The following is a 16,793-nucleotide window of genomic DNA, read 5'->3' as shown; positions in this document are numbered from 1 at the left end:
GCGAGCGCGAGATGCTTGGGCTTTCGCGTCGCGGCTGAGGCACGTCCTTCGAAAACTTTCACGCGTAGCGTGCGCTAACGTAAACGAAAGCTATAGCGTTAACCTGCGCTATAATTGTGTACATTATTTGAAAACTCCCGTAATGTCACGTAGCCTAACGCCACGCCGTATGGCCGTCTGACGTCAATTCCTCTACTATAATTACACGGTAACCTGACGTCATGGCGACTTCGGGGTCTAACGTGATACCATAACGTCACACGGCGTCCCGTTCCGAGAAATGCCCGCAAAGTTTACCGGTGGACGATCCGGTCACGTGTTCTGACGTCACTCTACCCGATCACATGACGTAACTTCATGCTGAAGAACCGTTGTGTCACACGATGCCGTCGTGTCACGTCAATTTCCCCGCTGATTTAGTGAAGAAACGCATTGATAGACACATTTAGGAGGCAATAAGGCGTGAAGTTGGGCTAGTTGGTGCATAATAAAAACTTGGAAACAGCGCGAAAAAAAACAACACAGGACAAGAACGAGCAGTGAACGAACAAACATAAACTTCAATTGTCAGTCAGCGTTGTGTTCGTTCACTTCTCGTTCTTTTCCATTTTTTTTTCGCGCTGTTTCCAAGTTTTAAAATTTATGAGGTTGGGGTCTCGGTTAAAAAAGTATTTCGTGATTTTACGCGTTAGTCAATCGTACAATCAGCCGTTCGGTCGAAATCCGGAAGATTTAAATAAGCCGAAATCACCAAACAAAAGACGCGATTTCTTCCTTGTTTTACCCATCTTTCAGACACGCGTGCAAGAGGCGACCTGCCCCGAGTTCACCGTTGGAGCGCCCCAATCAGCCGCAAAACTTCCAGGAGGGTGAGTTGACCGAGAAGATTTCAATGTGTCTTAACCCTACAGGTGTAACGTGTACATGTATTCAGTTCATCTGATTGAATACTTTTTAGTCCAGAGTAATAATAATTGTATTCCGAGTCAACTGTACGAGACAGGACACAGCCCACTCTGAACTCCCTTCCAGGCGCTGCTTGTTCCCGCGGAACCGAACCCTAATAATCGTTTCTGTCTCTTATTTATAGTACGGGGACGTTTTCCACTTCTTCGGCTCACGCGTACGGTCTCCGGAAGTCGGGGGATCGGATGCCCGTGTCCAATTTGTTTCAGCGTAAGCCCCGTGATAAATACCGATGTTTCGGCAAAAATATTGGTAGCGAAAAACACCGAGTCTCTAAAAATCGATACAACCGCAAAAAAAAAAAAAATTGGAAACAAATAAAGCCTGAAAACACGAAACTCTACTTATGATTTGTAGAAATTAATTCTAGACCGAAAGACTTAAAGGGCGGCTTAGGAGACTGGAGGTTGGTAGATATTCGCAGCTTAAGAACTCGCTTCTCGATTTGTCCTTTTGTGGTTTTTAATGCCGCTATCTGATTAGCTGTTGAGCTATAATGAGTTATTAGCAACTCGCCACTCGTTTCTGAAACTTTCAATGACTGCGGTGAGTCTGTCTGTAATTGCGCCCGGTGTCCTGGCTGTAGATGGTCCGCCAGTGCAGCACAGCCGCTAAATGGGGGTCTCCGGCGAGCAGTCCTTGATGTCCCTCATAATTACTTCGACCCATTAATACACCCACCTGACCGAGTAACCCAAATTACGAGTCACAATAACATTTTCGCCAAGTTAAATTTTTGAATTTGGTAAGGCGTAACGTCAAATTTCATTGGAAGGGAAAGGGGGGGGGGGGGAGGGCAGTACAGCTTGTTCCTGATGGGTCCAAAAACGTTTAATGGATGTTCGATGGAAGCCGGCGTGTGGCGTTGTCGAATGTCGCCATCTTGGCATTTGGTGCTTGGAGTCACAGCAGGAAGGACTATGCGAACGTGAATGTCGTCGTTGTCGCGGCGTCCCAACTCCCCGCGGACTGCGAAAACATCCACCTCCGCTGCCGTGACACAACCAGGATTGCGGCAGGCGACAACGTCACGTTTGCGTCGGACGGATATCAAAGGACCACTCTTTAGGACATGACAAACGCCGGTCAGAGACGCCTTCTGGGGGTCCGATTAGGGTACAGGCGATAGCGAGAGCGTTCTCAGCCGCTCATTGGACGCGGCCCCAAAACTCGGCCGCAATCCACCAATGAGACACTTTAAAACCGAGTCACGAGTTCACAATCGGGCAATACACCGTTTCACTGAAAGAGGGCAAAAGACAACAAGGGAAAGGGCTACCAACGCTTTCCTCCTTGCTGGTGTGTTAGGATCGAGCTGAAGACCCGGATGAACCCCTTGGACGCGTGTGTTGCTCCAATTTCGCTCGTTTTCTTCGCGATTTTCTCTATTTTTAAACTTTCAGGTTTAATTAGAGCTAACGAATCCAATGCCCACAATCCCCTGGTCATCGGGACGCCATTATTCGGTAATAAGCTGCTCGAATAGGAACCGAAAGTGCAGAATATTATCGGAGGGCATGTGTATCACGCACGGCATCCGACAAGACAACTGCGGCTTCAACGTCTTCGTACTTCATCGCTTTCCGAATGGCCAAGGCCTCCGACGGCAGTGGGTTGCGTCCGTAAACCAAAGACTTTTCCCAGACTCCATCCTTTCGAGTATGCTCGGAACATCTCGCGAATGGAGCGCGCACCGAACTTGACGCTGTGCCGTCCATAAACATGCACGCTGGCAAGGTGCGCGCAAGTTTTCTCGTGAGAATTGCTGTTTCATCTTGCAACTTCCCCTTAACTTAATTTATATTAATGTTGATATGTTACAGTGGTCGCATTGACTCGATTTTATCATCTACAACGCTTATTTCAAGGGTCATTTCCGCAGCCGGCTTGGCTGGAAATGGGCGAAAAGTTAGTTCTGTCTGTTTTCGTGAATCGCCATCTCCTGCACGATACCCGAGAGCAGTGAATTTATGTTGGCCGTCCCAACGCTACTGGAGTTTGCTGTTTTTTTTTGTTTTTTTTTAATTAGTACACAATGTAGCTGTAAAGAAACAAGCCATATTGTTTTAACAAGCTCATGCATCGATTTCGATTTGTTGAATCATAGATCGACTCGCTCCGTCAATGGGCCCATCTCGACTTTGCTGTTTTCAGTTCTCGACGAAGGACACATTCGTCGACACGGAATCATCAAATAAAACTTTTATAAACGTCCACGAGCCGGAGGGAGCTGCCTTCGATTGTTTCTTGCAATGTACTCATTTCGCGCGTCTTTTTTTACATTATATTTTATTGTTGTTAACGAAACGCCGAAAATATTCTCAGTGTACTGCATCTAAAACGACACAAAACTTGAAGGGAAATTCAGTCTCTGTTAATTGACACAATACCTTCAGTACTCGCCTCCGATTTCTATCGGTGGCGTTTTCAGTGCCGCTCTACTCGGCTTCCCCACACTGGCGGATGCCATAATCCGGGGCAAGAAACGTGCACAATAAGCTGAAAAACGTCATCCGCGGCACCTAATAACACGAGACGCGCCCCAAGTCGGATACCAGGCACTTTGGACTCTGGAGCACCCACCTAGCACACCCAACCCGGGAGCGGCGCCCCGACGAGCACTTTCGCCAACGTTTCTAACCAATCAGCATGGCCGCAGAACCCGACGCTCGCTAGATGGCGCTTCAGCATTCAAAATGGCGCTACCCACGATGAAACGGTCTACATATCGGTGACATCGTCTCACCATGTACAACGATATAGTCCTAGCTGCCCCTGGTGTACTCGTCTTTAGTATACTCCTTTATCCATCGGTCGATGTCAGCTTGTCTACGGCTGCAGAAGAACCTGCGGTTCGAAAACGAAGCGCTGGTTGTCAGTGGCTTCCAAAATAAAATAGCAGACGTTCACAATCTCCGCCCGCGTCCGATCTTGCTTCGCCGTGTCGCATGGTTCGTAGCAGACGATCAGCTTTTTGCCGATCTGTTAGCAGACGACGTACGACTTTTCACATGGTTGAAAGAACCCCGAGACTGCGGGTAAACGACACAACACTAAAAAGTCTCTAAGACTTTTTAATGTTGTGTCGTTTACCCGCAGTCTCGGGGTTTTTACAACCACGTGCAATGTACACCAGCTTGTTTGCGCCCTTACAATTTGTACGACATTTTGTCGTTTTATTTCTTTCTGCGAACGGTGTTTTGTGGCGGACGAAACACGTTTTTTCGAGCGCGTAAGCAGACGAACAGTCACGAGCGTAATCTTCGCTCGCATAGCCAGAGGCAAACTAGATCTCGCCTTCGCTCTCGCGGTGAACGAAAGCGGACGTTTTGCGCCATGGTATGTATACCAACGTACAACTCTAAAACTACCTACGAAACCACGCTGTCTTAATGGGATAGGGCCAGCCTGGACCTGGGAGAGGTAAACGTGAAAATACGGTGACAATATACTTCAACGACTCGCTGAAGAGAGCCATTCTAATGCATCTTTGGTGTTCACGTTATAATCGTAAGGGTCACCCGTTCTTGATTCGCCTCGCCTATTTTCGTTGTTTATTTTGTCCAGGTTGAATTATTTTATTGTTTCGTCGATCATAATGTGTGCTACAGTCATGTAGCTGGGAACGACAGTAAACAAGAAAAGGTCTATTGCCTCGAACGTTATTTTGTATCGTCTATTTTGTATCTTTAGAATCGCGTGTAGTACATAAATGTTTTTTGTTTTTTTTTTGCGGGCTGTCGCACGCACGCACGCACGCACGGATACACGCATGCACATGCACGCGAGCACCTGAACACTACGAAATATTTTAGATCTAATAATGTCAAACGCGCATCTCAGCCCCGCGACACCGCGCCCCATGGAGAGATAGTGCAACCAGCCCCTGCTGCGTCGCGCGATGGCAGCGCAGCAGAGGTTGGTTGCACTATCTCTCCACGGGGCGCGGTGCCGCCGGGGCTGAGATGCGCTCCGATAGCAAACCGAAACTTAGAAACACGTTGATTTTGTGCGGTTTTTCAGAAAGCCGTAAACTGCTTCGCGTGCCTTTTATCATTCTGAAATTTGTTGATTTAGTGTTTTCCGATAATGCTGAGCAATTTTCTAATTTAAACCATGCCCTTGAGCACAATATTAAAAAAGTTAATTACACAAAAAGAATTAACTTAATTGTCCCGGACTTTTATAATTTTCCTAAATGGGCCCCCGGCCCAGGACCAAAACGCCACAAGCCTTTGTTCGTTGCGATGAGTAGTTTTCGTAGGAGCGATTTGGCCTGCGTTTTCTGAAACATCCTGTATATTATTGCCCGTAGTTCCTAAAACTTCGTATGAAACCCCTCGTGTGCCAGCAAGGGACTCCGCGGCACTACATGAAGGCAGAAGAACGCACAGTCCTTGCGGGGAGAAGTACTGCATGGACGACCCGACTGCCAAGTTAATCGACTGTACTGATTGCTCTTTTGAGGCATTCAGCGTATGCGGCAAGTCATGCGAGGACCTCATGATTGATATTCCAGACGACCTCGGATATATTCTGGCAACGTCAGCGGCTTGCCACTGACGAGAGAACCACTAGTCATTTTTTAATTTATCAAATTTTGCGATACGGTTATACACTAAAAAGTAAGGACTGCAAAAATACTCTAGAATGCCAATGAAAATGCTGTCGAAACGCAAGGAGACGAGCTTCGATCAACTCACTACAGCCACAGAAGAAGTTAAAGCAGGAAAGTGCGTCCGCAGTGTCTCGAGACTTCGAATAAAAGAAGGTACAGCTCAACGAGCGATTGACCTACTTTGCGCGTACTCTCTCATTGATATGTTAGTTTCCCTAATAGGCAGCCTTTCTGTTCAAAAATTCAGAGAATACAAAAGAGAGAAAGGCAGGCAGCTCCGAAATGAGTGTACGAATGTTGAAGCCACAGATTGAAAACGCTAAGAAATTCACTCTTAATAATATAAAATTACAAAAACGAAACAAAGAACTCTAGATTTATCAAAAGAAAAGTACACCACAAAATACCCAATACCCCCAAAACAAACTCCTCATGTACAGAACCCCGATTACAATTGATTCCCGGGGACAACTACTGATCAGCGCCTCCCTACTGATTGATTAACGTTGAAAATAAATCCAGGCTCTTTCTGTTTTGGTACCAGTAAATGTTTGGCCGTTTATATTTCTGGACTTTGTCATTTATCTATCCCTTCATCTCCGATAGTTTTCGCTATCATTAACCGAACTTAAAAATACAACTCGGCTCTCGATAAGTAATGCGTAGTGTGTTTGCTCTATTCCAGGAGTTCTATAAAAATCAGTTTTAGTGTGCTGTCCGCCTCTGTCTGGAGATTGCATTCACCTGATCATCCATCGTTACTTAAAAATCGGCATACATGTAAGGGATCTGTTGAGGGCGAATCCTTTGACAAGCTGGATTTTCAAAGCTGGAGGTTGCTCATGACGACTGGGACAAGAGTTTCCCGAATAAACACAGACGTCAGAGGTTACTCTTACACTAGATGAACGGCCGTCATTAATGTTCTCTGTGAAAAAAAAAGTTCCTAATATTCTTTGTTATTCTCTTGACCCATATCGGCCAGCTATACCATAATAAAAGGGGAGAGTAGGTGGCGATGCTCTCAATCATGTGCGCGGGATATCACGTGTGAAGGAAAAGCCAAAGCCGGCAGTGACTGGACGGTCTCTGACGTCCCTCTTTCTGTGTGGTGAGACTGTCTGATGGTCCGCTAGTCGGTTGTCTTGACAACTTGATGTGAATTTGGTTTAGCGGAACTGCATTGTCCAAAAGCAAACGCCCGACTCTCTTCCCCCCCCCCCCCCCCCGCCCCCCAATTTCTTAAGAGGGTGATCACAACCACTCATGGACGGTTTTTGTTTGGTGAATCCTCCCTACAAATGATTAATAGAGAGTTTTCGTAAATGGTTTTGGCTGTCCCGCAACGTTCTCGGCAAACTGCTACGAGGTCCGGGACTCCGCAGGCAAAGATGGCGTCGCGCATGCGCAGTAGTGGAGTCTTCGTTTTGAAGAGCATAGCGGAGGTGGGAAAACAGTCTACGAAAACTCCCTAATTACAGCGACCCGGGAGCCCCGTTCCCAAGGAAGACTAGAGCGAACATGCGCGCTCTTTTACGGCCCTCGAATGAGGGGTTGTTTCTTCCTTCCACCGCAGCCCCGTGTAGTGGCTGAGACCCTACCCTTCGTGCAGCGCTTTAACTCCTCTGGAGGTACCCCAGGCTTCTCAATATTAGCCACCAGCTTTCTGCCTTGATAACACTTCGGCGCACGCGCAGCCAAAGCCCGGCGGCCTCAATGTTTGCACGGCCGTACTGCGCTGGCTGAATTTTTCATCTACCAAAGGCACATCAGACACCCCGTTTTTCAAACACTACACTGTCCGCGTGCGAGCCTTGTATTTAGTCTACCGCTAAGTCGACATCAACTTGTATTTTTAGATATGCTCACTGACGAACTAATATTGCCATTTATTTGTTTATACCCTTACTTGCATAAAAACAAAACAAGACTCCCAAATCACCTTTTTATGATAATTACATCACCGACACTCGAAACCACGAAGTTCAAGGCTGCTGTATAAAAAAAAAAAAAAACTGGGCCTGTTTTTTGTGTTTTTTTTTTTTGTTTTTCTTTTTGGATTACATTTTTATAAAGGAAGCTATTTTTAAGATGGCTGCCACTGCAAAGCCAAGCCGCGTTCGGGAGTATTGAAGAAGGCGAGGTGTGTGAGTTTGGTGCGAGAGCGAGACGATCGGCCAGAGATGTGAGAATGTGGTGTCGAGAGAACTTCAACCGGCTGGCTGCACTACGGCGATCTGAGTCACATTAACCGGAGGAGAACAGAGAGTGGCAAGCAAACGACACTCTACGGCTGAGGATGTAATTGACCGAGTTATTTCACCCAAGCATGAGAGTCGTCACGCCGACGACCAAGAAAAGGACATCCGAACATCAGCACAGCAATTCAGCAGCGTGCCAAGAAGTAATGTATAATGAACGACGACGCTGCAGTGGTCCTGCAGCGTCGTCGTTCAAAGGGCCTGCAGCATGTTCTCTAAACAGAGGGCCTTTCAGTATGTTGAAAGTAGTGAAAGCGCACAATAAAGACGAATACGAAGACGGAGAGGCAAACAGGGCGAGCGCTGACTATCAACTGAATTTTTTATTCGAAAAAATAGAAACAGCAAAATAAAACCAGGAAAAGCCACAAATACTACAAATGTGACTAGTCATCAATGACTCGGCCACCACACGTGTCAATAAAGTCCACTTCCTTTTTGTGAAGGAAAAGTGAGGGTTGACTGATACACTTATCAGGTCATTCCTTCTTTATCATATAAGCCTCCAGTACCTCCCTCGCCACCTTTTCTTTACCTCTCCCAACGATTGTAGTGCCTTGGAAGTTGGGAATGCAGCGGCAATCTCTGCAATGTATGTGTAAATGGGCTCCTGTTGTTGAACGCAGTGATAAAGCATGTTCGCGCAACCGTTCCTTCAAGCACCTTCCGGTCTGGCCTAAATAAACCTTGCCGCAGCCCAATGGAATTTTATAGACCACGCCCACCGCACATTCCACGTATTTGTTTACGTGCTTCACTGTGCATTGCCGCTTATCTTTGCCTTTTTCTTTTATCCTCGGACATAGTTGAGCCAGTTTACGTGGTGCTGAGAATACCAGGAAAGTCATGTCACCATGCCATGCACGACAGCCTCTGTAGTCAGGTCAAGAGACTTGGAAGTGCAGGGTATCCTACTTCCCTTATGCTCGCAGATGGCTGAAAAACTTCTGAAGAAGTTCAGGGGCAAAAGCCAAAAGGACAAGCAAAAAAAGAGAGCAAGACCCCACGTGATGCCATACTTACACAGGGTGTCACACAATATAAAAAAAAGTGGCGGAAAGGTTCGAGGTACCTCTGGTATTCTCAGCACCACGTAAACTGGTTCAACTATGTCCGAGGATAAAAGAAAAAGGCAAAGATAAGCGGCAATGTACAGTGAAGCACGTAAACAAATACGTGGAATGTGCGGTGGGCGTGGTCTATCAAATTCCATTGGGCTGCGGCAAGGTTTATATAGGCCAGACCGGAAGGTGCTTGAAGGAACGGTTGCGCGAACATGCTTTATCACTGCGTTCAACAACAGGAGCCCATTTACACATACATTGCAGAGATTGCCGCTGCATTCCCAACTTCCAAGGCACTACAATCGTTGGGAGAGGTAAAGAAAAGGTGGCGAGGGAGGTACTGGAGGCTTATAGGATAAAGAAGGAATGTCCTGATAAGTGTATCAGTCAACCCTCACTTTTCCTTCACAAAAAGGAAGTGGACTTTATTGACACGTGTGGTGGCCGAGTCATTGATGACTAGTCACATTTGTAGTATTTGTGGCTTTTGCTGGTTTTATTTTGCTGTTTCTATTTTTTCGAATAAAAAATTCAGTTGATGGTCAGCGCTCGTCCTGTTTGCCTCTCCGTCTTCGTATTAGTCTTTATTGTGCGCTTTCACTACTTTCAACATGCATAACCAACTCGCCTGCATCGCCACATTAGCCTTTCAGTACCCCGGCAGCTGGGGGTTTCTGCTGAAATGATGGTGTAGGGGTAACTCAAGCACTTGCAAATTAACAGACCTATGAAAACTACTAAGCAGGTACGAAAACGCCTCCGCAGCGTTTGCCTCACTCGCGCTTCATGGTGAAACAAATCGGCGGCGAGCGACTGATGGAACACACGTCAGAATAACATATTGCGTCGTGAGTTTATCACCATAGGACAGTGCTTGATCGCGCGCGTGGAGCATTAGCGCAGCCAGGAATGATTTTTTGGGCCGGGGATGGGGGGGGGGGGGTGATAAGGGTAGCGTGGGACGGACGCCCCCCCCCCCCCCCCCCCCCTGGCTACGTAATTGGCGTGAAGTGACATCGGATGGCACTTGGACTTTCCGTAGGAGTGCCGTCGGGCGACAGTCATACATGGTACGTATAATCACTAGTACAACAGGCTACCGTTTAACGCCCAGTCGTGACTGCAAAGTTTATGACCCACATACAGATATCCTACCCCACCAATTGTTTGTACAGGGGGCATACAAGTTGTCGCTGGGGGTTAAAGAACGGAAAACCGACGACTGCACTCTCGACTCGGTCGTACCGCACCGATCGCCTAATCCGCGGTTCTTCCGTAACATCCCCTGTTTTGCTTCGCTATACTCCATTAACGTGCACTTGTTTGTGAATGATACGAAATGTACAAAAACGATGTAACTCACCCCAGCGAGCGCCATGGCGCAGTTCTCCGGGTGCCACTGCTGCGGAAGATCAGCCTTCGAAAGATCAGCAGCCCGTTCAGCTCGCCGAAGAGGGCTGTAGCTACACTTCGATACTTCAGCTAGACACTGAGACACTTGCTAGCAAAAACCGGCCTCCGTCAAGAAGTAAAAAAGCTCACTCGCGTCGCACATTACCGTGTTGACGCTGAAGGTGCTCACGTTAGCATACGACCGCCGGAGACCGCGACGCATATCGGTGCTTCGTATGCTCCCTGGGTAAATTCTTTCGCATCAAACGAAGTATCCTACACTTCGAGACATTTCCGGTTTCTTTTTTCGGTATGCCGCGTCCTCGTTCACGAACTAGCAGTCTGTTTCCGAAGGACACAAAAAGGCCTTCCGTAATGGCTGCGGACAACAGACGACACCGCTTTGTTTACCCTCGCGAGTTCCCCACCTCCCTTCCGGAGCGATCCTCCAATCAGAGCGCGGCGAAGGGACTTCACGGCACCGGCCTGCGCAGAACAGGAGATGGCTTTCCCTTTGGACTGCCGCGACTTCTGCGGCACCGATGACACAGGCTTTCGTTCGGCGTTAAACAGTCCACCGGTAGCAGTCTACGCGGCGCGTGCTTCCGCGAGGTGGCTCTGTCGCTTGGCTGAAAAGGCGAAGGTGTTCGATAAGGCCGGAAAGGGTAAAGACGGGGCGAGAGAGCCACGCACGAAAAGGTCAAAATAAAGCAAATGTTAAATGCGCTTTTCCGCGCGATGAAAAAAAAAATATCAGAAGTAGAAAAACGTTTGCTCCCTGCGCCAGCACTTCGCTCCTTCAAAAGAAAATTTCTTGAGTCTTTGTTTTAACCTTTCGCCTCTAATGGGGGGCCCAATCTAGGCAGATGGTGGAACCCGCGGTAATGTTCACAAAATATGATCAATTTTTTGTGAAAAATATCTGTATTTTTGCAAATACTTTTAGATACATGTTCAAAAAAAGAATTTAATTTATCGTCACCATTACTCAAAAAATGTATCGAGTTACGGTTAAAACATAGCGGAAGAAGTAACAAGTTACAGTATAGCGATACAAGTATCGCGATACTGTAATTTAAGTAGTATCGCGATATGGTAACTAAAGTAGTATCGCGATGCTATTCAAGACTGTTTCCTCCCTTCTAGGCGCACTCAAAAATGACGGCGTTTGCCCGGAAGGGAAAAGACAAATATTCCAGGAGGGGGTGTTGGCAAGGGGAAAAGCTGAGTACGAGGGCTTCCTCTCTTTGTCCTTTGCAAGGAGGTAGACGTGCAGCGCTGTGCCGGCGTTTGAGAGGGTTATATCATGTCTGAATCAGCAGTTGAACCGCAGCGTTCTTTAACAGCGAACGAACTTCAAGCAGTGTTGTGCCAAATGCACAACAAAAGTATTTAAGACACTAAATACCCATTTGAAAATATATTTAGAGTAGTATTTGAGTTACTTTTACTACGAACTATCTTGAATGGAATACAAATACTTTGAAAAAGTAATCGAATTACATTCGAATATACTGGGTAACTATGCTGAAAGCTGGTAATACAAAAATAAAAATGTCAAATGGTGTGCTCTACTTGGAATGACTTCGATTAAAATCATATTCTACTGTTAGATTTATGATATCCAAAAAGCGACTTAGCTGCTGTAATCGATGTTTACTGTGAAATAATTCGAGACATGCTACATAATGGGTGCCGAAGGATTTTAGGAACACGGGGGGGCTCACGTATTGTAGGCATGGCAACTGGCGTGCTTTAGTTTGGCGGCAGGGTCGGATCATGACGCATTCCGCATTAAGTTCGTAATACGCCTTGACGCGATTCGGCGGACTTGACACGTAGTCGGGCATTGCATATCCCTAACAGCCGAACTAGAGGTTGATCAGGCAGCCAGACTTTATGATGAGTAGGCAAGCGAGTGAATAACAAACATGTACTCGCAGGAGAAACATCGACTAAAGGACAGCAGCCTTTGTCGCTGATGAACAACCAAGAGCGAGTAATTTGTCTCCTCGGCCAAGGCGCGAGGGGCAGCGCCTTTTCAACTTTTCAACAGCGCCTGTACCTTCGAACTGCCCAAAAATATTAGGAAGGTTAAGAGGGAAACACAAGTAAAACAAGAGAGTGTCTACGAAACCGCTTTCAATCCCTGGCTCCACCTGGCGGTAAACTGGGTCGGAAGATTTTGACAATGAAACAATGTGCGCATTCGGAAAAAAATGTAAAAATCTCCCCCCCACCAAAAAAAGAAAAAAAAAAGCTAGAAAAAACGCGTTTGAACGAGCCTGGGAGCCAAGGTTAAGCCACAATAGGCACACAAGGGGCTTTGGGGATGCCCAATCTAAGATCAGTGCACCTCAATAAAACCAGCAGGATCTAGTTTCCTTGTCCGAGGGAGTGTTCGCTCTCACTAGAAAACTTGCTCGCACATTTTCATACCAAAAACCCCTGACCGGCGATTTACGAAAATGATCCAGTGTGACCGACCGTACGAAGCATTGGCGTCACAACCTTCTGCTGTCTGAACCAGCTTTGGACAAAATGTGTAAAGTCCCGGTGGCGTCATCAGCACTTTGCTGGCTCCAAGTGTCACGTGTCATTCAAGGACAACTTGAAAAAGAGAAGCAAAAGCGACAGGAGGACATATAAAGACGAGCGTACTTGGGGCTATCCCTTTGGTCTTTTGTTGGCATTCGGAGAATGCCTCTTGCTCGTGACTTGTTCCCTGTCACTTGCCTCAAGTCTGCAATCGCTTCAGCATTGGCTCGGAGTCTGAGGATTCCTAGTTTCGTAGATTGTTTCGGCGACAAAGATTTTCGAAGGTTGAAAATGTATTTGAGATACTGAGTACAAGGCAGTGAAAAATGTAATTAAGATAGAGTAGTAATTACTCTAGACGAAATGTATTTGCATGATACCGAAATGCTACCGAAAGTATATGAAATAGAGTCTCTTGAGTGGAGTTTATAGGATAGGCGTAAGTCTGGTGCAAAGGCACTTCCTACCTGTCGGGATGAAGAAGACGTGCCTGCGAGAATATTACAGAGATGTGTGATTGAGTTTTGTGTTAAGTTTTTGAAAAGAATAAACTGCTCTATAAGGTTTTTTTCTTTTACGCATATAGTTCGAATTGATTTTTCTTAAGTTTTCGAACACTTCCAACATTGCAAAAAAAAACTGTGCGGAAAAACCTTTTATTTTTTTATTTTTTTGTAACACTCCTTCAGAGGATAGTCTGAGAATAATCGCGCCTGCAACGCTAAAAGGGATCTCACAAAAGAGTACGTTAGGTTTCATTGGAGAAAATGTATTGAATGCAAAGGGTGATATTTTGAAGCAGACAAATGTTCGGAATCTGAAGGGTAGTCTGATTCAGAATAAAATAATCTGTCTCGTTACTTTAGTGAGACCCGCCGAACTTACAGAAAATGAGAGAGATAGAAGAAAGGATTGGTGGACTAATAACTATTTATTAAACCTCCGCTTCTTCTTCTACTGGTGTTGCTTCCGCTATTGTTAGGTCTTCTCTTTCTTCTTAGAAGAAAAAAATACAATATCAGTAGCAACACCAAAAGCGCATCGGGTGTCTTTTCCTCTATCTCTATAATCTTTATAATTTTCTGTAAGTTCAGCTGGTTCCACTAAACTAGACATGTACAACCAACTAGCTGAGCTCATACCCCTCGTATGTCTCTTTACTTTACAATCACCCATTGTACAATGGTTCGTATATCTCATTACTTTTCAGTCAACCATTGTACAATGGTTTACGTCACGTTCGGTATAGCCCGGCGACAAAAAAAAAAGACTGCTCAAACCGACTTTTCTTTCACCGTCATTGTGGTTGCAGTAAACGCTGCGGGCGCCGCGTGGGACTGCCCTCGTGGACTGAGCCCCGAATCTTCGTCGTCCTCCTCAGCCAGCTTCGAGCTGGACTTTTCGTCGCCGCCTCGGGGCCCCGACTACTCTCCGCTCATCATACCCTGTCCGGGCAGTTCTGGACAGTCATCGCTCCACTCACCCAGTCTCGAGAACACGGCGGGATCGCCCCTAGTCCTGTCCCCACCACGCAACTATACAGCTTCTCCGTTAAGCCTGACGACGTCTCCGTTAGGCCTAACGGCGTCTCCGCTAAGGCTAAAGACGTCTCCGCCAGCCCTTACTGCATCACCGCTAGGCCGTTCGACGTCTCCGCTAGGCCTAAGGACGTCTCCGTTAGGCCTAACGACGTCTCCGTTAGGCCTAACCACGTCTCCGTTGGGCCTAACGACGTCCGCGTTAGGCCTGGCGTTGTCGGTGTCGCCAGCCTCGCAGCCTTGCCGGTCTCCGGCATTCGAGAGCTGCGCCCGTCCTGCATCGCCGATGGAAGACGCGCGGAGCTTTCTCACGCGCGCGTTCTTCAGCGATGAGGAACACCCAGCTTCGACGTCGGGAACTGGCCTCGTCGGTCACTCACGGTGCGTAAGTTCGGAGTGCTACAGCGTTGCCCGATTATCCAATCAACATTCAGTAAATCATAAAAATCAGCTTTGCTCTCAACGCTCTTGTAATTTATCATGAAAGTGAAACTACTCGCGAATTCGAGTGGTCAGTCGTCGCCAACGTATTTTGACGGAAAACCGGCAATAGTGTTCGCGTGGTCAGTTTCCGGCCGGCGCGCACCGTTCGGGTGGTGGTTCTCCGGCAAGCACCCGCAACTTTCCGGCGCTTTTTCCGGTCGAGCTCCAAACGGCCGGGCGAGCAGGCGCCAGACTGTATGCGGTGTCGTCACTTCCGAAATGGGAGAGGGTCAGTGAGACAAAAAAATGAACGAAAGAACGAAACTGATCTGAAGTCACTTTACCAGCCACTACTCGAGTCAATCCAAGCCGTTGAGACATGGGTGACGGCGGCGACAGCCTCTCGCTACACTCTAAGAAAAAAGCGTGCCAACTAGCACCTTTTAGGGTTCTTTCGCTTGTCCAATGGGCGGCACCCTTAAAGGTGCAGAAAAGAACCCACAAAAAGGGTTCTTTCTAATGAACCCTATTTCGGGGTTCTTTTCGGATCGTTTATTGGTTCTTCTTAATGAACCCTATTTTTGGTTCTTTTCAGAACGCTTCTGGGTTCTATTTAACGAACCCTATTTAGGGGTTCTTCTAGGATCCTTTTTTGGTTCTTCCTAATCAACCCTATTTCGGGTTCTTTCCCGAACCCTTTTTGGTGCTCTTGATGAACCCCATTTCGGGTTCTTTCTAGAACCGTTTCTGGTGCTCTTAATGAACCCTATTTCAGGTTCTTTCCAGAACCGTTTCTGGTGCTCTAAATAAACCCTATTTGAGGGTTCTTTTCGTATCCTTTATTGGTTCTTCTTATTGAACCCCATTTGGGTGCTTTCCAGAACCCTTTTTCGTGCTCTTAATGAACCTTATTTCGAGGTTCTTTACGGTTCCTTCTTTGGTTTTTCTTTCTGAACCCTATTTCATGTTTTATTTGGAACCCTCCTTGGTTCTTTTAATAAATCCCGAGTTCTTTAGATTATGTTGGCGTTATTTTAGTAAACCATATTTTGTACTTCTAACCCTCTCTTATGACAAATGAGTTTTTTTTACATTCCTAGTTAGTTTTTAGTAAATCGTATTTCGTATTTCTTGCTTTACAAGGTGCATTTTTTTCTACCAACCAAAGTGTCTTTAGATTGTTCATTAATCGCTAGCACTGGGCCTTTTCGACAGGTTGACAAACATCAGTCTGGCCAGAGTCAACACACTTCATTCCTGTACGTAATTAACTAGGTGACAGACAGAACAGTAAACATCATGTACAATCATATACTTTATTGGAGTAGCAAAAATTGATTCTTCTGTTCGCAGTAAAAAAGCTAACAAAATTCGAAACAGTTTCAAGACGAGACGGGTATCACTGCCAGCAATGTGCACACAGCTTCTACTGTCGTTCTGATGTCGCTCACTGTCAGGACACCGTCCAAAAAGTTGTCAAATTCATTTTCCTGGAGATGGATGAGTGGCATCAGTGTACGGACTTCCTACAACAAGAAAGCAAGAATATGAACACATGTATTTTCCTCTGTATTATTATGCTGCGAGTTGCTCATTCGCCGCGCTTTCAGATCAATTATAATTGTATAGGTTTCACTAAGCATTTTATTTCTCGTTTAGCCTTACGCTCTAAAACATACCCGCAGATATGATTTCCTTCAAAACATTTAGTGGGTCAATCAGTGCGATCTAGAGAGCGCGACCAGCGGATGACGAAGCGTCCCCTTCGAAGCCCCCTTCGCTACAACAATGTGTAAAAGCGAAAAATGGTACGCAGCATCAAGCGTTCCCTTTCCATCCAAGAAGTAGTAAAGGAAGAAGATCGGAAGTCAATGAATTACAATATATGTGCAGTACACACGTAAAACAATGCCCAACGTGCCACCGAATTTTCTCTGCTTTTAAAAATGCCTGTGCGTCCACTCGAGGGGCCGATCAATGCAATCTACGAAGA

At 46.4% G+C, this 16,793-nt stretch overlaps 1 protein-coding gene across 1 annotated transcript in view; it reads left to right on the top strand.

Moving 5' to 3' along the window:
* The window catches only part of LOC121835258, a 145,305-nt gene extending 130,827 nt beyond the window's left edge, over positions 1 to 14,478 (top strand). Inside the window, exons 8-10 of the mRNA XM_042289256.1 lie at positions 796 to 869; positions 14,152 to 14,354; positions 14,458 to 14,478. Coding sequence (XP_042145190.1) covers positions 796 to 869; positions 14,152 to 14,354; positions 14,458 to 14,478 — 298 coding nt within the window. The remainder of the gene's footprint in view (positions 1 to 795; positions 870 to 14,151; positions 14,355 to 14,457) is intronic.
* The last annotated feature ends 2,315 nt before the right edge of the window (positions 14,479 to 16,793 follow it).

This window comes from Ixodes scapularis, unplaced genomic scaffold, assembly GCF_016920785.2.
Source record: "Ixodes scapularis isolate PalLabHiFi unplaced genomic scaffold, ASM1692078v2 PGA_scaffold12__126_contigs__length_90152505, whole genome shotgun sequence".
NCBI lineage: Eukaryota > Metazoa > Arthropoda > Arachnida > Ixodida > Ixodidae > Ixodes > Ixodes scapularis.
This window is presented reverse-complemented; position numbering and strand designations above follow the sequence as displayed.